Genomic DNA, 23,518 nt, shown 5'->3' with positions numbered 1-23,518 from the left:
TTATATTTTTGTGTGAAATCTACGAAGGGTATCAGATCTTTGAGATTTCTCTTATTTAATTCTGGACCATATGTACTTTAAATGCATATAAACACATCACAGAGTCCATATTAGAAGGAAATCATATGTTCTAACGATAAGAGGTCATGGAATTTGTCCTAGTTAGAACCTCTTCATTTTATAGGAGAGAAAATTGAGGCCTAAAGAGAGGGAGCAGGTGTGAGCAGTCTTTTTGCCCAAGAGTCCTCAATTAATGGGGTAGCAGAATTAATAGGTTTTTTGGCTTTAAATTTGTTAGGCTTGCTCTACTTCATAATGCCTCCCCAACCCTGAGTCACATGGCTTAGAGAAGTGACCATTACATCTGGACCATGCGCTTCATTTGGGAGGTTAGTGGCAGTCCTTCTGGGGGATTTGCACCAATTCTGAGCTTCCGTTGGTTGTCTTGGAAAAGGCACAGAATGAAACTGTTTGAGAATAAATGTCTTTGTTAAAATTCTTATTTTTTTATGGTGCTTTTAGTCACCTGTCATTACCAGAAGAGCAGGCATCCAGCAGTTAGTGAATCTCATATTTTAAAACCAAGGCAGAGGAGAAGAAATGGTTTTGAGAATTTAAAAAAATTAGACTTAACAAAGCCTACTTTTAATAATACATGAATGATAGAAGGTTGCTAAGTATACTCTTACAAAACAGTGTAGCACTGTTAGCCTTTGTATATGTATAGGGGGTTAGGTGCAGTTAAAAATAAAAGATGAAAATAACTCATGAGGGCAAAAACAGGTTTTTAAAATAAAAGTTCTTTTTTTTCCCCCCTTTGCACAAAGCTCATGCAGTTACATTAAAATGAAGGCATTCTAGTAAGGCTTATTGAAACTTGAAAGCCTCAACTTGCTCCAACCTAGAGGCTTCAGGGAATAATACCACTTATACTTTGATAGCGGTTTTGGGTGTTAGAATGAGATCTTGATAATCCTTTCTTTACCAGTTGATTGGCTCAGTCAGGATGCTTGGATTCAACTTAATATGATCATTTTTCCATCCTATATGGGATGTTCTAGTACAGAGCAGAAGTTGGAATGATCCATAAATAGTGTGGCAAACGTTTCCAATTTAAACTAGAAATTTTGGTTAGTGTTAGCAGTGGCTTAACGAAGTTTTCATTGAACTTATAGTGTTGCTAACACAGGCTGCAAGCACCGATGGTGGCCAGTCTCATTACTCTTTGTAGGAGCATTGTCAAAACTGTGGCAGAAATTACTACTTTGTTGGTATTGTATATGATGATTTATACGGTATTAGTATTTCAAATTAAAAGCATACAAACGGGAAAGACTAGTGTAAAAGTATAATTTTAATGAAATATTAAAAGAGTGAAGACATTTTAATGTAACTTTCTTTGTCTTTATTTTGAAGAATTCAGAAGGAACTTGCAGAAATTACGTTGGACCCGCCTCCCAACTGTAGGTAAGTACTTACGGATTTTTATTTATTTGTATCTTTTGCGGAAGAGGTAATTGAACTGTTGGTCTGATGCGCAACTATTGTTGTTGTAGCCTGATTAGTTAGTAAAATCATCATGGTGGTTTGGACTTTAATGATTGTGGAAGACAGTGGTGGTGGTTGTCTCTGCAGAAATGGGATATTCCGCAAGTATGTCTGCAGTGGTAGAGTGGCGTCACCAAAAAACAGAGTAACGCAATAAAAATGAGGTAGTGAAATTATAGGGTAACAAATACAGTCACCTTTTAGTGAAAGAGGCGTGAGGGTTTTAAATGACTTCTTCAATGGTGCTGGCTAAAATATTTGCTATTTGGTAATTATTCAATTGTTATCCTGTTGGAAATTGATTTTTAAAAGTGCTGGAACATTAAACAGTGTTCTTCATGGTTTACATTACTTCTTGTCGTCATGGCTTGTGACTGAGTCAGAACGGGTGATTGGAGGCAGGTTGAATTTAAAACGCTCTCTCCTTTATGACCACATACCCTCAACTTTCTGGTCTGAGTTTACTTATAGGAAGTTAACGTGCTTGCCCAGAAATGATTAATGACGTGCAGGTACGTAGTGGAAAGAGGAGAGAAACTATCTCCCACCTTAAACAGTATCTTGCATCTGGTGCCGTAGTTGCAAGATGGCTGTTTGGCGGTTTTAAGACAATTCTTTCTGTTTTGATGTGAACTCAGTGTTGAAACCAGGCCAGTGTGGAGTTTTTTGTCGTTTAAATTGGTGGTGGTGTGCATCAGAGGTGAGAGGGCAGGTTTCCAATATTGAGTGCGTTGTTGGGTGTGATTTCTGATTTCACTGATTTTGTTTTTATATGAAAGCAAAGACAGCAACTATGGTTGCTAGTGAAAGTGAAAGTTTTGCAGATGGCTCTGTGGCTAGTTGACAGCTATTTTGTGTAGGAAAAATTCTAATAAGACTTAAAGTTTGTGGTGAATTTAATATGGTTCTTTACATGAGAGTCATATATAGTACATAAACTTGCAATAATAACATTCGAAGAAAGTTTCACTCAGCTAGAACAAATGATTCTTTGTTAGGAAAAACTGTTTAATAGTAAGACTTTTTTTGTCACACTTAAGACTATGTTACATCGAAGCTGTTTCAGATGACAGATCATTGTTTAGGCTTTGGTGGCCAATTTGTGTAAGTGGATTGATTTGTGGAAAAACTTCAGTTTGAATTAAGCTAAAATCCCTTGTTTCTTATGATAATATTTGTTTTAATGGTTTGAATCTTTTTTTTAATAAACTGTTTTACCTCATATATTATTTTTGTTACCTTTTTACAAACAACTGAACTGGTAAATATGTGAACTTAGTTTATACACTTATTTGCTTAAATTTTGACAACAGATTCTTGGCAAAATAAACTAATTGCTTTGTTTTGATGAGCTTGTTTAAGGCTCACTTTTGATAAATGAAATCCACATATAACATGTGATGATTAGACTGTTTGCAACTTTACTATCATATATTATTTTCTAATGCATTAGTCTAATTTAGCCTTGACTTACTACAAATAATAATTTAACTTAGATTAAACCGATATATTGTAAACATGCATGAAAACTGGAGAGTCTGTGAAAGGAATTACATAATGGTTATTATTACTTAAATAAACTTAAATAATTGAACCATAGTTCTATTTAATGTAAAAAAGGAAAAGCTTAACTATGGTGTCATCTGAAATTTGGGGATTTACTTTTTCATTGAGCCTTAGTTAAAGTATCATTACTGGTTATGTAAGCAAAATATATGTAATAGTTTTACATTTAAAAATGTAGATGTCACACATAATAAGCCCCTCAGACAATCTCAGGAAAGGCACCTACTTAGTTTTATTTTCCCCCCATTTTTATTGAGATATTGACATAGAACATTGTAGGAAAGATACCTTGTTTGGTTGATTTGCTGGCTTTGGGAAATTTGCAATGAAATCCTTTTAACCACGTGCAGGTTGGGTAACTAAATTTGCTTCAGAAGCAAGGACTATCGGTGAAGTGTCTTTAGCTCCTTTTATTGACCCCCAAATAGTTATTGGACTGATCATGCAGACGCCAAGATCATGCCCACCTTCATGTTTGTGGTGCTCCCCCTGGCAAAGGATCTGCTGTGCTGGGGCTGGCTGGGAAGTGGTGATTACCCCCAGGTTCCCTGCGTGCTTGTGCGCTTCACTTAGACGTTCACGTGCTTGTATTAAGCGGATTGCTGTGGCGTTTGGAGTTTGGGTGTCAAATATTTGATTGTGGTTTATAGTAAATCTTCCCATCTATATTTCAATGAGAATGTAGTCACTATCTTCAGAAAGAGAAGGTAGAACAATTTTGGTTGGGCATGTTTTTGGCACAAGGTTAACAGTGCTTTTGTGGTTGATTTTTTAAAAGTGCTGTGCTGTCTTCATGTGTGTCCTACTGACTGTAATGAATTAGTTTATAGAAGTGTAGTAATTAAAGCCATCTGCCTGATAGAGTCAGAATCCCCGGTCGCCTAAGTATTCCCTTTTGTTACACTTCCTGGGACACGTGCCTCTCACAGCCCTGCTTTTTGGTGGCTTGGGTACTTGTTAACTCACTGTCGCAGGTAAAGATAACGTGTGGGGAAGCATGGGTGTGTTCAGGCAATCCGAATGGAGAAGGATTTTATCTGCTAGCTGTCTCAGTAAGGGTGGGTGTGTGTCACCTTCCACTTGGAGTGTGGTTTATTCTTATTTTCTGGAACTTAAGAGGCTAGTACAGCCCAGTTCTGTGTGTATGTCAGGTTAGAGATGGGACTTCTGAGTCTCAGTGCATCTCTTATGTGATGTCCAGGTGAGCAATTCTTAGATTTGTATTGCAGGAACTAGCATGTGTTTATCCTCTACTGCAGTATTGTTTAAGTTTTTTTTTTTTTTTTCAGGTTTTGAACAAACTTAATCTTCTAAAAGAGCATGCACATAACATTTTGACAATAAGTTACATTATTTCTTCTTATAGGAAACACCTGCCTATACATTTTTTGGTTTTCTTTTCACATTTTTTTTTATTGTCTTTGAGGTAAAAATGCAATAATACTGTTTTTTTTTTTTTAGGCTGCGTAAAATTAATTCTTTTTTTATATTATAATATTAGAATTAATGTTTAACAACAAAACTTCATGATATATCTAAGAAAACAGTTTGTGTTCATAAAATCATAAGGTCTGTAGGGCTGTGGGCATAGAAAATTGTACATAATTTGTGTGAAATTTGGTTATATACGTAGAGTAGTCTCTGTAAATAGTAGAATGTATTTTGCTTAGTCTTATGTTTTTTTAAATAAATTCATTTATTTTTTGGCTGCGTTGGGTCTTTGTTCCTGCACGCTGGCTTTCTCTAGCTGCGGCGAGCGGGGGCTACTCTTCATTGCGGTGTGCAGGCTTCTCATTGCGGTGGCTTCTCTTGTTGCGGAACACGGGCTCTAGGCGCACAGGCTTCTGTAGTTGTGGCACACGGGCTCAGTAGTTGTGGCGCATGGCCTTAGTTACTCCGTGGTATGTGGGATCTTTCCAGACCAGGGCTCGAACCTGTGTCCCCTGCATTGGCAGGCGGATTCTTAACCACTGCGCCACCAGGGAAATCCTTACTCTCATTTATGATTGATATCATAATTGACCCATGACATTTGCAGGGGCTCTCTCCTGAGACCGCTGCAGATCCATAAATGTTTTGGTGCCGCCAGCTGAGTTGGAGGTGCTGGGCTGTTGGCTAGAGTTGCTCACGACCTCAGTGCCCTGCACACCAGCTTAGCTTGTAGATGACTAAGTTGTGACTTTAGGACTCTTCACAGTTGTCAGAAACACAGATTTTAAATCTGTAAATGTGTTAGTGTTTTCATTTATATTTCCCTGAGGTTAGTGGAAAACTGGCAGCTAGCTAGAGAAATTTCTGCATTAAAATTTCTGTCATCCTAAGGATAACCTGTTTCTCTTTATTGCAGAGAAAAGCTAAGTTCAAATTCTGTTATGATCTGATACTGCCCAAGTTTATATTAGCTCTATGAGCATGGAGCTGACAGAGATCCTTATTACTTCTTGCAAGTAGAGACTGTGGTAAAATGATCCGTTTGGATTTGACTTTTGATTTACTAATTGAGCAAATAAAAGGAGGAGATACTAAAAAAGAGGATGTAATTCAGTTATATTAGCAGTTTTTACTCTTATTGTTATGTTTCAATTATCTACTCACTGAACACAGGCTCTGCTTTATTTTTTAATTGTAACAGCTTTATTGAGATGTGTAATTTACAGTATAAAATCCAGTGGCTTTTAGTGTCTTCACAGTCTTACCTCCGTCCCAATCGGTTTCACATTTTGGCCGCCCCAGAAGGATAACACGGCACCTTTTAGCAATCACCCCTTTCCCAGTCCCTCTCAATTTTGCCACCACCCAGCCCTAGGCAACCATCAGTCTCCTCGCTGTCACCATAGATTTGCCGTCTGGACATTTCATATACACGGAATCATACAGTATGTGGCCTTTTGTGACTGGCTTCTTTCAAGAAGCATCATGTTTTCAAGGTTCATCCATGTTGTAGTGCCATCAGTACTTAATTTATGTCTTTGAATAATATTCCATTGTGAGGATATGCTACATTTTATCTGTCTGTTCATCGGCTGATGGATGTTTGGACTGTTTCCACTTTTTGGTTATTGTGAGTAATGCTGCTCTGAACATTGGTGTACAGGGTTTTGTGTGGACATTTGTGTTCATTTCTCTTGGATATATACCCAGGAGTAGAATTGCTGGGTCATATAGTGACTGTGTTTAACCCTTTGGGGAACTGCCAGACTGTATTCCAGAGTGGCTGTACCATTTTACCTTCCTCCCAGCAGTGTATCAAAGTTCCAGTTTCTCCATAGCCTCAGCAGTTGCTACTTTCTGTCTTTTAACATAGCCATCCTAGCAGGTGTGAAGTAGTATGTCATTGTGGTTTTGATTTGAATTACCCTGTTGAATGATGATGATGATGACCATCTTTTCATATGCTTATAGGACATTTTTATATCTTCTTTGGAGAAATGTCTATTCAAATTCTTTGACCATTTTTAAGTTGAGTTTTGTCTTTTTGTTGCTGAGTTGTGTTATTTATTTTGAATACAGGTCTCGTATCAGATATATGGTTTGCAAATATTTTCTTTCATTCTGTGGATAGTGTTTTCACTTCCTTGATAGTTACTTTTGAAGCATAGAAGTTTTAAGTTTTGATGAAGTCCAACTTACCTACTTCTTCTTTTGTTACTTTGCGCGTTTGGCGTCATTTCTATGAAATCATTGCCTAATCCAAGACTAAGAAGATTTACGCCTACAGTTTTCTAGTAAGAGTTTTTTTTTAGTTTTAGCTTTTATATTTTGATCTCTGATCCATTTTGTATATGGTGTGAGGTAGAGGTCCAGCTTCATTGTTTTCCTTGTGGATATCCCAGTTACCCCTGCACCATTGCTACAAAGACCATTTTCCCCATTGAACTGGCTTCATATCCTTTTTGAAAAATCAATGGATCGTATACGTGAAGCTTTATTTCTGAACTCTCAATTTCATTCCATTGATCTGTGTCTATCTGTCCTGCCAGTACCGCAGTCTTGATGTAGTAAGTTTTGAATCAGAAACTGTAAGTCGTCTCATTTACTTTTCATTGTTTTAACTCATTAGTGAAGGCATTGCTAGAATAGAGGAGGCCATGACTAGACATAAACCTTACCCCACTGTCTCACCTTCCTGTTGATGAGAGCCACTTAATAGAGGAAAATATATTTTCCAGATCCTAGTAACTGAAACAGTATGTAGGAAAACTGTGTGTGTGGCTTAACATTTTTCAAAACTATATTACAGAACAGGAAAGCATTGAGGTAGAAATCGGGGTTAGTGTCTATTTAGGTGTGATCTCTACAAAGAGCCAACAATGTGAAAATCTAATTATTGTCACTAATTGTTTTTCTTTTTTTGGTTACTATAGTAATATTTATGTAGCATTTTGTAGCTTTTAAAGGATTTTCATATATGATGCAGTTTAGTCTTTTCTGTGAGGCCCCTGGGATTAAATAATTTGCCCAGGGTTGCACAACTAGAAATGATTGATTTGGATTTGAACCCAGGTTTTCTGATCTTTCATCCTTTATTTTCCAACATGTGTGAGTAGATAGAGAAATACATTAAAAATTACATTTGTGGCTAGCTATTTGTGCTTCAGTTAAGGGGAAAAAAAAGAAAAAAATCAACATGTGAGGCAATCCAAAGTATCATTTATACTGTGCTTGATTTATATTTCTGAATTCCATAAAACAATATTTAGTTGGAACATTTTGAAAAGTAATTCTGTGAGTGTAGTGATTTCTATAACATTCCCTCGTGTGTGTGTTTGTATGGGTGTATATGTTCGTGCTATGTTATTATTACCGGCACTGGTCCAGGTAAAGGATTTCTTTACATTTGACAGTTCCTAGTTCGGGGTCTGCACTTTTAATGCCAAATTGTTTTTCCCTGTTACTCAGCCTGATTCTAGGTCATGTTCCCCTACGTTTCAGTATTTGCTGAGGGCTTAATATTAGATCTGTGGTAGGACAAGTGTAGTCTGCAAGAAGATATGCAGATGCAGTTCCTAATCCTACAGAGCTGGTTACAACTAATTGAGAGGTAAGACATAAAATGCTTAAAGAACCAAGACCAGGAAAATGATGGTACTGTTGGCAGGAACTGCCAATATCTATGGGCTCTGCAAATCTTAAAATTGATCATGCTTCCCTTCTTTACTTTGGTTGCCCTGAAACTGTGAGCCTTATTTATTCTTCAATTTTAGTATTTAACTACATTTTGTGTAGAAACCTCAACTCTGGTTGTATTTTATTTTCTTACTCTTTTTTTCCACCTTATATCTTCTCTTCATTTTATACTTTTCTACCACATACATTTTTTTAAAGCCATCTCAGACTCCTGGAGCAAGGAAGATTATTAGTAAATAAATAGTACGAATAACTGAAAAGTGATGTAAATGTGTATTGGTTAGCAGAATGCTGCAGTGCGTCTTTTTTTTTTTTTTTTTTTTCCGCGGTACTCGGGCCTCTCACTGTTGTGGCCTCTCCCGCTGCGGAGCACAGGCTCCGGATGCGCAGGCTCAGCGGCCATGGCTCACGGGCCCAGCCGCTCCGCGGCATGTGGGATCTTCCCGGGCCGGGGCACGAACCCGTGTCCCCTGCATCGGCAGGCGGACTCTCAACCACTGTGCCACCAGGGAAGCCTGAGAGCTCTTTCTTTAATCTCTGTATTTCAAATCTTAGCATTCATTTGAGGTTCAGTGTACCTATGAGTGAATAAATACAGTTGCTTATACTAGAAAGCTGACGTCTGTTGAATGCCGCCAGTGTTTGAGGCCGTGTACTGCCTGCTGTAATTAACCAGCATTATCTCACTTAATTGTCATAACTCTCATGAGGTAGATACTAGTTTTAGATAGTATTTTATAGGTGGGAAGATGGGCTCAGACAGGTTAAATGACCTGTTCAAGGTCACACAGCAAGTAAGTGGCACAACTAGGATTTCAGCCTTGGTGTTTCTGACGTTAAGAGACCAAGGGTTTTGGGTCTTTGCCGTGCTGTCTTCTGTTTGCAAGATAGACATAGGTGAATCAATCTGGAACAGCACTGCCCCGTAGAACTTTCTCTTATGATGGACGTGTTCTGTATCTGTCATCCAGTGCAGTGGCTATTTAGCACTTGAAAGGTGGCTAATCCAACTGAGTAAATTAATTTCTAATTTTACTTAATTTAAATTTAGGTAATCGTATATGACCAGTGACTACTGTGTCACATAGTTACAGTCCTAGAAAAATAAGCAATTCTCAAGCTTAAATTTATGCTTAACTTTAGTTTCAGGTAATATTAAACTAGAAGGTCATTTTGACCTTTTTAAGGGTGTTTGTAGCTATGTATTCATTTGTCTTCCCCCTCCCTTCCTACCGACCACCATTATAGTCTAATAGCCAGGGACCCCTAACTAACTTACTTTTTAGAGCATTACACATAGTGCCCTTCAGTAAGTAAAGGACCCTTGTAAATATTAATATTATAAAGTATTGGTTAAATATTTAATTTTAAATTTTTAACAAAATGAAAGCGGTATTGAAAGCATTGTTTTAATTTATTTTTAGTAAGTATTTATTTATTTATGGCTGCGCTGGGTCTTAGTTGTGGCATGCAGCCTTCTTAGTTGCGTCATGCATGTGGTATCTAGTTCCCCGACCAGGGATTGAACCCGGGCCCCATGCATTGGGAGCACAGAGTCTTACCCACTGGACCACCAGGGAAGTTCCTGAAAGCATTCCCTTTAGATAGACTCGTAGGATATTGAAGCAGGAAACCTTATGGTCTGGCACTTTCTCCAGCCCAGAGAGAAAACAGCGCTTCTCCAAGGAAGTACAGTTTCATGACAAAGCCGGGTCCAGCATTCAGCTCTGATAGGTCAGTGTGTTGCTTATTGCATTGACAGAATGGATATGTTTTATACACTTAGAAAATCTAGATACAATTAACTTTGTGTCCACCTAGAGGGGTGGGATAGGGAGCGTGGGAGGGAGATGCAAGAGGGAGGAGATATGGGGATATATGTACATGTATAGCTGATTCACTTTGTTATAAAGCAGAAACTAACACACCATTGTAAAGCAATTATACTCCAATAAAGATGTTAAAAAAAATATGAACCTCAAAAAAAAAACATAAACAAGGAGACTTGGGAATTCCTATCCATGATCACAGAGTACATTTGAAAGGAGTTGGAGTTACCTTGTCTAGTGGAGTGGGGGGTCATCATAGCTGTGTTTAACTGTTTTCAGAGCCATCAAATGGAAGAGCGATTCATCCGATTCTGCGTGGTTTCAGGGTGTAGAACGAGCAGTGCTGTGTTAAATTAGAAGGAAACTATTTTCTTCTTGATGAAAAGGCTCCGTCTTCATTCAGAGCTGTCCAGAGAAATAATGGACGGCTTCAGGAGGTAGTTAGTGTGTGCCCTGTCTCTGGAGGGATTGAAAATGACCCTGTTTGCTCATTTCAGAGGGATTTTCAGGTGTCAGATGCAAGGTAGTACTAGGATGGTATTTCCCAGCTGCGGGATTCCAGACGGATGAAGTATAATTTATCAGCTTTGTCTTCCTCATCATGGATTGTGACTCATTTTTTCTCTCTCCTTTGCCTTCTTGGAGCCTGTGGCATGTATATTGGCCTGGCTATTTTATTTAAAACAGCCAGTTTATTTGTTATCAGTTCCATATATGAATTAGTAAGTGAGGCTTTTATTTCCTTTTCTATTTATAACTTTCAAATTTATAAGAAATTTATAAGAAATTTATAAGAAATTTATAAGAAAAGGATGATACATGAAGAACATGTGGAAATAAGAGCCTGGTGTGGGGTTTCGAGACATTAACTAATATGCAGTAATTTCATCGGCCCCGGATTATGACATGTTATTTCATAAACTCCACTTATATGACATAGTGAAGAAATAAAAATTTTAGTGTTATTCAAATGCCAGTATAAATTGACAGTCATCTAATGCAAATCTTTTGAATATTCATTTGGCCAGTAAACATACCTTCAAGTCTATCAAACTATGTAACACACTGTTTGGAATTCTTATGGTTTCCCCCTCCTCCCTTTGGTCCTGGAAAAAATATTTGCATCCTTAGAAATTGAATAAACGTTAATGAAGAAAATTTATATTTTATTTGGTATGTGTTTTTTCTGACATAATTTTTCCATGAGCTAAGCATCTTAGAATTAAAAGAAAATTCAGACTTTCAAAGATTTCAAATGACAGACTATACTAAAGAAACTACCGCTGCTCTTTATGCGTTCATGTGGACTGCTGTTTTATTTATGATCTTATTAAGTGATATTTATTTTAAAAGTTTTGTCCAGTCTTGTGGAAAGATGGCTGTCACGTCTGTAGGCTGGGGCAAAATTCTGTGGCCTAATGTGTGGGAGCAGAATGTTCTGAGACCTGCATACAAGTGATGAACTGGAAGAAGGTGACAGATTCAGCGCAAGTGCTGGAGGGAAACCCTTTCCTGCAGCCAGGGCAGAGTTTCTGAAGAGTGGCAGCACTGCTTATTGCCTTAGGCAGTGGACATTCTGGCTTTAGGCTCAAGCTAGCAGGCAGTGCAGCCCAACACGTGCAGTCTTTGGATTCCAGGTGTCCAGGGGGTGAGGAAGGGGGTCTGCAGCAGGGGGACTAGGGCTAGCCTGACCCTGCTGGGGCAGGGACAGTGGTCTAGAATCTGAGAAAGTAGAATAAGGGTTTGGGAGTCAGGCCTTCTTAACTAAGGTAGGGTGGGATTGGCTAGGAGGACTCTCTCAGTTCTTTCTGTGTTGCCTGTCATATTCTGCAGTGTAAGAGAAAGTATTTGTCTTCTTAGCCAAGCCCTCATGTATCACAGCTTGGTTCATAAATGATATGGAACGGTGTTATGATACTGCTTTCAAACAACTGGGATTTGAGGTGGGGGAAAGGAAGGACAAATTTTAAGAGGGGGAAAGAAATTAAATTTACAGTCCTGTTGCATTGGTGTCAAATCCTTTAGAAATTTTTAGAGTTCATAGAATAGATACATTGAAACAAAACCTTGTGCATTTTGCTTTAAATTTGAGTTAGGTATAAGGCACTTTCTGCACTACTTAAGCGGCCTGGACTATCTCTAAGTGGCTTTAGTTATTGCAGTACCAAAAGAACCTCATTATAAGTTAGCTTTGCCTAAAAGGTAAAATGAACCACAAAGATAACGTTAGAAGAAGCCTCCAGTATTTGTGTAGCAGACCTAGTCTGTTCTTAATTATATGCATTAATGGGAAATTAATAACTTCCTATGTTGTATAAGGTGAAACATATTTAAAAACCATGGAGTATGAATTATAGATAGTATCTGAATAATATGATGGACCAAGTGTTTTAGGTAATAAATGTAGGGTAGTCTCCCCAAATATGTAAATATAGGTGATAAAACGTTCAGTAAGTATTTATCAAGATCATCATATAGTAGCTATCTAAAATTCTTTCTCCTTCTCCAAATTATGTACGGGCCAGATGTGTCCAACTTTCAAGCAGGGAAAAACTGTTAACAGTTCTTCCAGTTTTTGAGCTCACCAGAGGTGTGGGGTAGTGGGTTGGCTGCTGACAGAGAAATCGAGTTGTGCATGGTTTCTGACGTCATCATTCTCCATACTTGAAACACTTGGTCATTCCCCTGCTTGCCATCATTTTAGGAAGTTAGGGGTTTGGACTGGGACATGATGAAATTGAGTGTAGCTTTGTCATCAGCCAGCAGGGGACTCCTGACTGTGGATTTTGGAGATGGTAAATTTCGGTTGAGCAGATTTTCCCTCTTCTGTGTGGAAGGTAGTCAGAGATGGATGTTCAGTTGGACACATACGTGTAAATGCACCCAGTGACCTTCAGCTCCTCCGTGGTCAGGCCCATCAGCTAGGGGTCCAGCGGGGGAGTTTTGACTGATCTACGAAGTGGAGAGTATATTTGAGTAAGCACACGTGTCTAGGTAGGAGATCAGGCAGGCTTCCATGGATATTTATGTGCTTACAACATTACCTTTGTAACATAGGCATAGTCAAGGACTGTTGGGATTGATGCCCTGTAGTCTGCTGGAGGCTTGGGAAGGAGGGGGCCTATTGACATGCTGATCCCTATGGCTTAGCATAAGCGTCTCAGTTTCTAAGTGCTTATTGGACTCTGGGTAGGAGAGAGCAGAAATGCATTTTGCCACATTGTTGAGGAGTAAGAATTTGTCAGAGGGATAAGAATAACCATCATGTTTGACAAAGCAGCTGGTCAGAGATTACTAGGGAAGCCTTTGAATAGGCTCAGGATGGTATTGGGGTCTGAGAAACAGCAAAATAAAATTACATTTTTGAGTAAGAATGTGTAAGGTGCTGTTGTATTGAGAAAATAACTATTACTAGGTTAAGTGAACAATAAAATAAGCTGAGTAGGGTGTATTTTGAGATTAATATTGGTAGTCGTTTAACACTAAACAAATGTTTCCTGGGAGCCTGTTGTGTGGTCAGCACTGCGCTGGGTCTCGGGATGCAATTACAAACGAGACAGTGGGTCTCCAGCCCCTGCGGCGCTTACGCTTCAGCTGTGAGGTCAGACTGGGATAAGAATCCGAAACTACTTCACGGGGAGGGGGCAGTGAGCAGATAAAACACTTGCGATGAAGACGACAAACGGGATGAATTTTAGAGTGGGGACCTATTTGTACTTTGGGTTTGGAAGGCTTTTCTAAGGAGGTGACCTCGAAACTGAGCGCCCCGTGGAGCAGAGGCGTGGAGGCCCCCCGGCTGTCGAAAGTCACCTGTGCTGAGAGTCCGAAGCGCGCGGAGGCGTGGTGTTTGAGCTGGGAGGGGTCAAACACCACGCCCAGGTGGCTGGGTTCAGGGGACCGTGGAGCTTGCCTGGGGCTGCTGTGCCACAAGGTCAAGTGCAGGGTGAGGCCGGGCCGGGTCGAGCAGGGTTCGGGTTTCATGCAGATTGAACTGACTGCGGGCTGGAGGGGCATGGAGGCTGCCAGAGGATGGTATTCTGGATGAGGGTGGCGGCAGCGGAGAGGGAAGGAGGGTAAAGTGAGGTGTGTATCTCGAAGGAGAATTGACAGGGCTTGCTGCTGGATCCATGGCAGAGCTGGGGGGATGTTACAGGAAAGGGAGCAGTCAGGTTGGGTTTGGGTCTGGTGGGGAAAGGGTGCTGCCTGTTCTTGGATGGGGAAGGTTTGCGGAGGGAGCGGACCAGGAGTCCTGTTGGACTGTGTCAGCTGGGGAATGTCTGCGAGACATCCAAACGGAGATGTGAGACAGGCAGCTGAGCGTGAGTTGGAGTCACGGAGAGCTGGAAACATCAAGAGAGGTGTCGTAATCAAGATATTTAAGTCCACAGGAATTGATGCGTTTCTGTATGGAAAGGGTATGGGAGAGGAAGCGGACCCAGGACTAGACCCGCTGAAAGCATAGCATCTGGAGATGGGTAAAGGAGAAGGGGCCGTGAAGGAGGCCTAAGGAGCTGGCCCTCCAGGGAGCGGGGGGAAGCCAGCAGAGAGGGTTCTCTGAAGCCAAGAAGGAAGGGCAGAGCACTCAGTCCTTGGTGAGCGGGTCTGAAATTGATCATGAATGAAATTTTTAAGTGAATGAAAAGTGGAGTAAGGTCATAATTCCTCTCCCCACCAGGAAAGTAATAAGTGAATAAAGACTATCAAGCCACACTGAGATTTCAAGAGTAATTTATTGTGTAATTTTTCAAGATTATTCATATGACCTATTCAACCAGACTCCATAGCTGGGCTCAAGAGGGCTCAAGCACGATACTGCCCACGGGAATGTTGGCCAGTCAGGCTCAGGGGCCAGCTGAATTAGGAACACTTTTGAGAACGCGCAGCCTGGCTGTGACCACGGACTGACCACAGCCGGCTGCGCGTGTGTCGTCATTTATTGCCTTCCTCTTAATCTAGTGTGCTTCTCACTAGAGAAGAAGTCAATGCTGACTGCATGTCAGTTTGTGTGCATCTGCTTCCCGTTCTCTTGGAACACACAGCCGAGTGCTCTTCACTTCTGTCACTGAGAGAGAGCTGTCAGGGATGTAGTACTTGGAGAACAGCAAAGGCTGCTTTTAGAGCCAGGGTTGCCTCAGGTGTACTTGCGGACATTTCCTGTGGGTGTGTGGCTTGCCTGTCTCTCTGTCACCGTTCCTGCCTGTGTCCGTGTGTGAAGAGGCCAAATAGCAATAGCAGAGCCGGAAAGCCTTTCCCTACACAGGTGCATAAGCATAGCCTTCTCTCCATGTCTTCCATCTGGGCTTCAAGGTCTAGCTCAGATGTCACCTTTGTTCTATGATTTTCTCTGCTCTCAGCGTACCCACAGCACATGTTCCTTTGGGTTAGAGAGGCAGTATTGCACAGTTGTTTCTTGCACAGAGACTGCCTAGGTTTTCTATATTTACCCTCTTGGTCTAGTTATACAACTTCTCTGTGCCTCAGTTCCCTTACCTGTAAAGTCCCATGAGTTTGTGTGACGATTATGTGAGTTAGCGTATGTAAAGGCCTGAAGGGTAGTGCCTGCCACATACGGCTCCATAACTGTTAGTCGTTGATGCGGTTAGTGTTATTTATAAGGGTTACATGCATTTACTGTCTTCCTTTGTTCTGAGGATGGTGAAGGCATATGATCTGTGTAATTCACTCACTTCTCAGTATGGTATATTGCATGTAAGAGGCACCTAACTATTTTTGGCATGATTAAGTTATTAAGGCAGAGAACTTCTGAATGTTTTATTTTTCTCTAAAAAGCTAAGCGTACTGCTTGGTGGTCAATATTTCTTGATAAAGATGTTCCATTTTCGTTTGTATGTGGACATCTCAGCTGGGCTGAGGTCAGTAAAAAGAAGATGATTAGAAAATTCATTGGGAGGTTGTAGCGAACATTTTATCACTAAATACTAAATTAACTCATCACTTTTTCATGTTTACAGAGCTCATTAATTGGGGTTGTATTTATTGTCAGCTTTGTCTTTTTTCCTTAAATTGTAATCTTTAGTTCTTTATGGTAATTACTCTCCATGTGAGGTACTTTGCTTCATTCTCACAGGTATGTAAGTTGTCTTAGTTCCTGTGTCTTGTAGCAGGGCCTACCACCATCAGTAGTTTGGGAGAGTAATAGTTGTTGAAAGGTATAAGCTCCTACTTAAGCTAAAAAATATTCTGTATAATGCAGTTAATAAATAGAATCTTAATATATTTGTTAAATATTTCTTCATAACATGAGCTGAAGTTTGGTTTTAAGCTCTCATACAAGTTTCTGGGAGGGGATGGGAAATCTTTTTTTAAGATAAAAAATTTTTTCAGTGTTTTCCAGTTTGAAAAACTTTTCTGATGATACAGTTCAACAGCCATGAGTGTATTCAGTGTACATGGGTAGTAGCTCTTGGCATTTTTAATCAGCTTACCTCCAAGTCCTTAGTGCTTTGGGGATGTGGGATAACTGTAAGATATGGCTTCTTGACTTTAGGAGCTTATAATCTTAATTGTTATAATAAGGCTGACTCACTCGAAATAGAGAAAATTATCAGACAGTATACAAAGGAAGTGTGGTGTATTGAAGTAGTAAGATAATTCATCCAGCAGTCTTGTTCATTTATTCACCAAAACCCTTTTGAGCACCTCTTTCTCATTGGAGTCAGAACCTCTGAATTTTAGTCCAGGATCTGCCACTGAGAAGTTGACCAAGCCCCTTGTCTTTCCTTACTCTGCCTACCTCGTAGAGTGAAAGAAAGAGCAGACACAGCAACGTGTATGGAAGCTCCCACGACACCAAAGCACCCTGCAAATTATAGAGGGTTGTATAATGCTAAGCCATCAGAGGCAGGCCACACGTCTGGTAGCAGTTAAAAGAAACAAACCAGTGGCGGCTCGACAGCCAGGGGTCCCAGAATGAACCTTGACGGCTGGGTGGGATTGTCCCCCGGAAGACAGTGGGGGAGAGGCTGTTTTTAAAAGCCAGTGCACAGGATTGATGCAACAGTTGGAGAAAGAAGAGTAAGATGGAAAAATTGTCAAATTGTGTGTTTTTGGAAGATGAAGCGTTCTGCATGACTGAGTTCGTTGAACAACTGAAATGTGTCCTTTCAAGTTTACAAATTTCTATATTTCTAAAATGAGTTTTGCATTTCCCTCCCCTCTAAAACAGAGGATACTGAGTTTAACGTTCTCTTGTTCATTTAGGACCTTACTGTGTAATGCAGTGATAGATCACGGAACTGCTGAGTTATTGAGGTGTGTAAGGATTTTACCTAATGCCCTATAAAGGATCTTGGGGTACTGTCTTCTTTTAAATTGAGATATAGTTTATGTATCATAAAATGCACCCTTTGAAAGTGTGTCGTCCAGTGGTTTTGATGTACTCATGAAGTCGTGCAGCCTCGCCACTACTATTTCCAGAGCACTTTCATCACCCCACAAGAAACCCCAAACCTAATAGCAGTCATTTCCCATTCTCGCCGCTGCCAGTCCCTGGCAGCCACCGGTTGACCATCTCTATCTCTGTGGACCGGTCTGTTCCGGACATTTCACATCAATGGAATCATACAAGGTGTGGCCTTTCGTGTCTAGCTTCTTTCACTAAGCATAATGAAAACATTCAGTTTTATAATAAAAAATGCTAGTCAAATAAATGGAATGGGAGTGGGAGGTTTAAGAGAGCCCATGAAAGGAGGAAGGTGAAATAAGAGGGAAAAGGATGAGATCAGAATAAATTCAGATTTGGGGAACATTGAGTATCTGTAAGCTTGGTGCTGTGTAAATTATTGGGTGATAAAGCAGAGGAGGTTCTAAAAGCTATGCTGGTGTTTCATCCTTGGGTTGATGATAATTGGACTTTGAGTAGAAAGAAGTTATACCCTCTTAATGTAAAGAATTGCAAAATGAGCCCTTTGGAACGGAGTTGGAATGATTTCAACTTTTATTCCTCTTTTAAAAGTATAATTCCCACTTCTTCCCAGTTTCCATTATTTGCGATATATAGGGTCTTGCTCCATGGCACCAGCCTTGTCCTTGGTTTTTTTATATATATATACTCATGCATACATACATACATACACACACACACACACACATATGTGTATATATATGTGTGTGTGTGTGTGTGTGTGTGTGTGTATATATATATATATTTTAATTGCAGAGCAGCCAGTTGAATTTTGGAAATACCGACTGGGAGAGTGGGCGTCTCAGTAATTTCCCTTTATTCCTTATTGCTTAATATTTAAGGTTTGGATAATTGGCTAAACATTCACATTTTATCACATTTTATTAACTGGCAATTCCCTTTTTTCATTTATTTCATTGACAATCTTGCCTCCCTCCATTTCACTTAAATTATGATTCTTTAGCTTCATAATTCTTACAGGGTTAATTAACTTTTGTTTTGTTTTAAAGTTGTGCTAATGCACTAGCCTTTAAAATTAAAAAAAAAATCTTATTAGGTAAACAGCTAACTTGGGTAATGCTTGAAATACGGCAGTGTGTGTCGCTGCATAGCAGTGTTCTTATATTAACCATCAATACTCAATTCTGGTTGTACCATGTTGTCATTAGTAAACAGTCATGATCCAGTTATTTTGTTTAGGCAGAAAAGCTGTCACTAAATAGTTTTGTTTCTTTGGTGCACAGTAGTACCATTTATGATGCCATTACAATCCTGCAGGGCTTACTGTATCTGCAGTGAAAGATACAGATGAAATCTGACAGAGTCTTTGGGCATTTTCACCTCTAAGCATTATACATCTACTATAGGGGCAAATTAAGCCTTCTGTATTGTTGCGCTGTGATTATTTAAGCTGACTGGATAGCCTAAGTATTTTCTCTGTTTGCCCATATTCACTTTTTTTGTGACCTTTAATGATAGAGCATTACATAGATGTACTAAATAAAGATGAATAATATTGAAAAACTTCATTATATTGATTAGCTAGTCAAGTTGATGTTAACAGTTAAGATTTAATCTTATTGTTTAAAATTATTTTTGTTTAGCTGTCTATAAAATAAACCCTATCATTTAATATGTAACCTCTATGTCTAGCTTCCTACTCAACACTCCATTTGAGTATTTAATAGACACCTCAAAAGTAACAAGTCCAAAACTGAACTGAGCGCCCTGCCTCAGCACGCCCAGTCTTCTTTACTCTGCTCTATGAATTCTTGCCGTGGGCCTAGACAGCCGACACACTTCCTTTGCGACTTACTTGTGATCGCGTGTATTCTCTTCTCGCCCGTTAGCCCATGAGTATCCTGAAGGCACTGATAATTTACTTGTTCAGTGAAGCCCACTTTGTTGGCACCAGGACATTACTAGCACCTGAGAAGCCTCCCTTGTTTTCCTTTCCATCACACTTCTCCCTAGCCCGATGGTTTTTTAACATTGTTTTTAATATATTGGCTATCATTCTCACGCAAATAAAGGTCTGTTGCAGAGTGAGTGGTCTGTGCGTAGAGCTTTGTTCTTCAGGTGAGGTTCTAGAGTAAAAGCATCCTTTTACCCTGTATTTTCCGGCACAGTCATGAGCAGTCCACAAAGCTGGAATGCACTTTGGAACAGAAAGACTATTTTTTTGAGCGTATGGGAGTGTGTTTTAAACTGTTTTTACAGTCTTCTTTGCTTCTTCGGAATACAGTGTCGCAGGGACGACAGCCTTCACCATTTTTACTAAATCTTTATGATTTAGACGATGATAATTTTATTCTGTTGAGAGTGTGGAGTACTTTGCAGGTGGATATTGAGGTTAATTATCATATTGAAAAGTGAAGCAGTACATTCTACTAAATCACAAGTCTTTCTGCTGATAAAAATGGAATGATTACCATTTAAGCGGTATTAGGTTAATAAATTGGTTAATAAAAGCAATTAAAACCCCTGATTTTCTTATAACTTGCCGTAACTGCTTTTCTTGAAAATAGTTATCATTGAATAGATCTATAAAAACATCAAATAGCTATTGAAGTTTAAAAAAAGGGGACTGCAAAGAAAACCTTCAACACTATTCTGGTTTGGGTTTTTGGTGAACAAAGTTATTCTTCATGTGCTGCACAAGATCCAGTAATATGAACAAACAGTTTTCATAATGAATAATAATATTAACATTTGTTGAGCACTTACTGTGTATCAGTCCTCATGCTTTATCTTTTATGCTCCCAACAGCTTTATAATGGCAGATGCTACGGTTTCACTTTTCTAAATATGTTTCATTCAGTTCACAAGCCTCAGTTTTCCCATCAGACCTCAAATATTGGGCTCTTTACCCTACATCCTGTCTCCTGTCCCCCACCTTATACCTGATTTTTTGTTTTGTATCTGATATTCTGAATTTCCTCGAAAGAGCGGCATATACTCATTTTGAAGTTAATGGTTTTATTTAAGGAAATAGTTTATTTAATGTTTAAAATAATACCGTACTCTGGCTCAGCAGAAAAATTATTCTGCCATTAGTTCAGGCATAATTATTTTGGCAAGTTTACAGCCTTTTTTCAAGCATTGGTTAGGCTAATTGAATGTCTGAATACCTTTATGGTATTAAAAATTCTTTAAATCAGTTGTCTGTAACTAGTATTTCTTTTTCTTGGCCTTAAGGCTTTCTTACCAAACAGTCTTCTTCAGAACACTTAAATGTAATAAGATGTAGCAGATTTTGTTCCCCCTAATGCCAATTTAGAGAATATTTACCTTTTTATGAGAATTATGATGCTTCAGGATTTTTCTTTAGACTGCATACTTACTCATTTTCACTTGATATTTTAGCTGCCACTGTGTGTCAGTGGTGCAGCCTTGATGATGTTTCCCTCCTCCAGCCACAGAGATTTTTTTCTTTCAAACCTGTACAACTTTATCTCATCATTATTATACTTATTAAGGGTGATTTTATAGAAAAACAGATACCCTGAGTTTTATATGGAAAAAAAGAGTAAATTGTTAAGTGGGAAAAATTTTAAATATGCTTAAGTTTTTGTTTTTTTATTTTTCCTTTTAAACATACTTAGGAGAAACTTTTTTTTTTTTTTTTTTTTTTTTGCGTTACGCAGGCCTCTCACTGTTGTGGCCTCTCCCGTTGCGGAGCACAGGCTCCGGACGCACAGGCTCAGCAGCCATGGCTCACGGGCCCAGCTGCTCCGCGGCACGTGGGATCTTCCCGGACCAGGGCACGAACCCGTGTCCCCTGCATCGGCAGGCGGACTCTCAACCACTGCGCTACCAGGGAAGCCCAGGAGAAACTTTTAAGATGAATATGCCTTGTGCAGAAATCTTAACCAAGAAAGACTAAATGATCTTTAGTAATATATTCTCACTGTAGGTTGACAGATTCATATTTGCATACATTATTTATATATAAAGATAGATTATATATATATATTATATATAAAGCTAGTGCCTAGCTTTGTGGGAACTTTATTTTCTAAAATACATTCTACCTTTTAACAAGTCACATGATTGTGCAGTCTGCTTTTCAAAATTAGTGTTCATTAGCCTCCTTAATGAAGATTTTTACAGTCAAAGTGGAAGAGGGCCAACTTTTTATTGTTAGTGCAGCAGCATAATTAACTATACAAGGCAGCATAATTAACTATACAAGGTTTGTTTATTGTAGCTGAGTACTAGAACAGTGCATCAAAGAGGAAAACATAGAGAAGATTAGTGAGTAACAGCAGTGTGTGAGGCTGGCCAGTTGTAATAATGCCTTCGTTGGGTGGTTCGTGAATTTGTAAGCACATGCTTAGTTTTTCAGTTAATAGGAACTGAAATGTCTAATTTTAATTGCCATTTCTATTGCACTGCTATAAGGAAATAATGGAAACTCTGCTTGGAGAAATCATTGTATTGGAGATTGTATTCACTACTTGTTAAGTGAATAGTCTCCACCGCAGTGGAGACTTCCTAGACATTTTATCCTTTTCTTCCATTTTTCAAAAAGCCCCTTCTCCAGTACAATCGTTTATGTATACTTTGGTTCTGAAAGACTGAGCTCTTTTATACAAATGGATAATGTTAGGAAGTTAATGAAAATTCACTCTAAGGCGCATTATTTTTTGGTTTCTGATTTTATTGAATTAGAGCTAAAGAAAAATGATGCATTCCAATAACTAATTTAGTAATAATAAGTTTGCAGTGGTGTGCAGAGAATTTAGGTCTTCGCTCATCCTACATTTTCTGGGAGGGTCCCTATTTCTGATACTCCTCCTTGTTTTCTTTTTATTAAATACATTTATAAATGAAAATACCCTTTGGGCCTACTTATATATTATGGCGTAGTAAATGTGCTTAGCCAGTATTTTAGGCACTGTGGGGATACACACACACACACACACACACACACAAAAGATGAGATAGTGAAAGATACTGAGATTACAGTTCCATTTACATAAGAATGGAGGGTCATAAATGAAAAAAAAACCTGCAAAGGTTTTATTGTCTGGTAAGAGGGTATGTAACTGATAATGATAAATAGGTTATACATTGTTCTAAAGAAAGTAAAAGGGAAATATTGAGTTCTCGTACGTGATAGACATTATGCTGAATATTGTCGTGTTCTCATTTATTTAATCTTCCTGACATCTGTCTCAGGTAGGTATCTTCGCCCTCCTTGTGCAGTTGTGGAGACCAAATCCCAGGGAGATTACATTGTTGAAGGTCACACAAAGCCAAGATTCAAATCCTAACTTTAAATCCCATTTTCTTTCTGCTAAATCATAGTAAATGACTAGAAACTCTCAAAGGATATAAGTTCTTCAAACTTGACTGAATTGGCAAAGTGTTGGATATCTTTAGTTAAATGCTACAACTAAACTTATCAAGAAAGGATACAATAGGCCTTATTCGGTTCTTAAAAGTACCTATTCAGGTTAGTAGGGGACTCTTGATGTTCATAATAATAGCGTGAATAATTGAAGCCATCAGAGTAAACAAGCAATTTTGTTTAATAATAATATATTACATTAGAAAAGCATCCTATAGTTTTAAAGGGCCCTTTCATATATGTTATCCGAGCACCTTAAACCTCTTCTTAGATCTACCACATGATTGGTTTTGTTCCCTCTTGACCTTTCTAAAGTGAGGAAGAACCATGCCTCTTTAAGTCCAGAAACTGTCTTTGCATATTTACATACTTACATCTTTCATTCTTCCCCAGTAATTATACCCATGGTTGGGCAATTACGGATAAATGGATGGACGAATAAAAGGACAGCTTTCAAAAGGAGGAGCAAGAAGCTTCAGGTTGTTGAAAATGGGCAATAAAATGTATTTTGAGCATAGACTGCCAGGTTATAATCAATGAAAAAATGAAACATTTCATCAAATCTTTTTTAAACCACAGTGGCGTGTGTGCGTCTTCCCTAAGAATTTTACGAGAGGCCATGACAGGGCACCTGGATCGCTGCCTGGCACTCCGTAGGTATTCAGTCAC

At 39.1% G+C, this 23,518-nt stretch overlaps 1 protein-coding gene across 5 annotated transcripts in view; it reads left to right on the top strand.

Moving 5' to 3' along the window:
• UBE2E2 (ubiquitin conjugating enzyme E2 E2) overlaps positions 1–23,518 on the top strand; it is a 424,921-nt gene that overhangs the window by 12,520 nt on the left and 388,883 nt on the right. For all 5 annotated transcript variants that reach the window (XR_013828490.1, XR_013828491.1, XM_079922469.1 and 2 more), the window contains exon 3: positions 1,417–1,467. Coding sequence is in view for 3 of the 5 variants with exons in the window: in XM_079922469.1 (XP_079778595.1) it covers positions 1,417–1,467 (51 nt within the window). In the remaining 2 variants the exon portion in view is untranslated. The remainder of the gene's footprint in view (positions 1–1,416; positions 1,468–23,518) is intronic.

The sequence above is a fragment of the Stenella coeruleoalba genome (genome assembly GCF_951394435.1).
Source record: "Stenella coeruleoalba genome assembly, chromosome: 5".
Lineage (NCBI taxonomy): Eukaryota > Metazoa > Chordata > Mammalia > Artiodactyla > Delphinidae > Stenella > Stenella coeruleoalba.
Note: the sequence above shows the minus strand (reverse complement) of the source record. Positions and strands in the feature narration are given on the sequence as shown.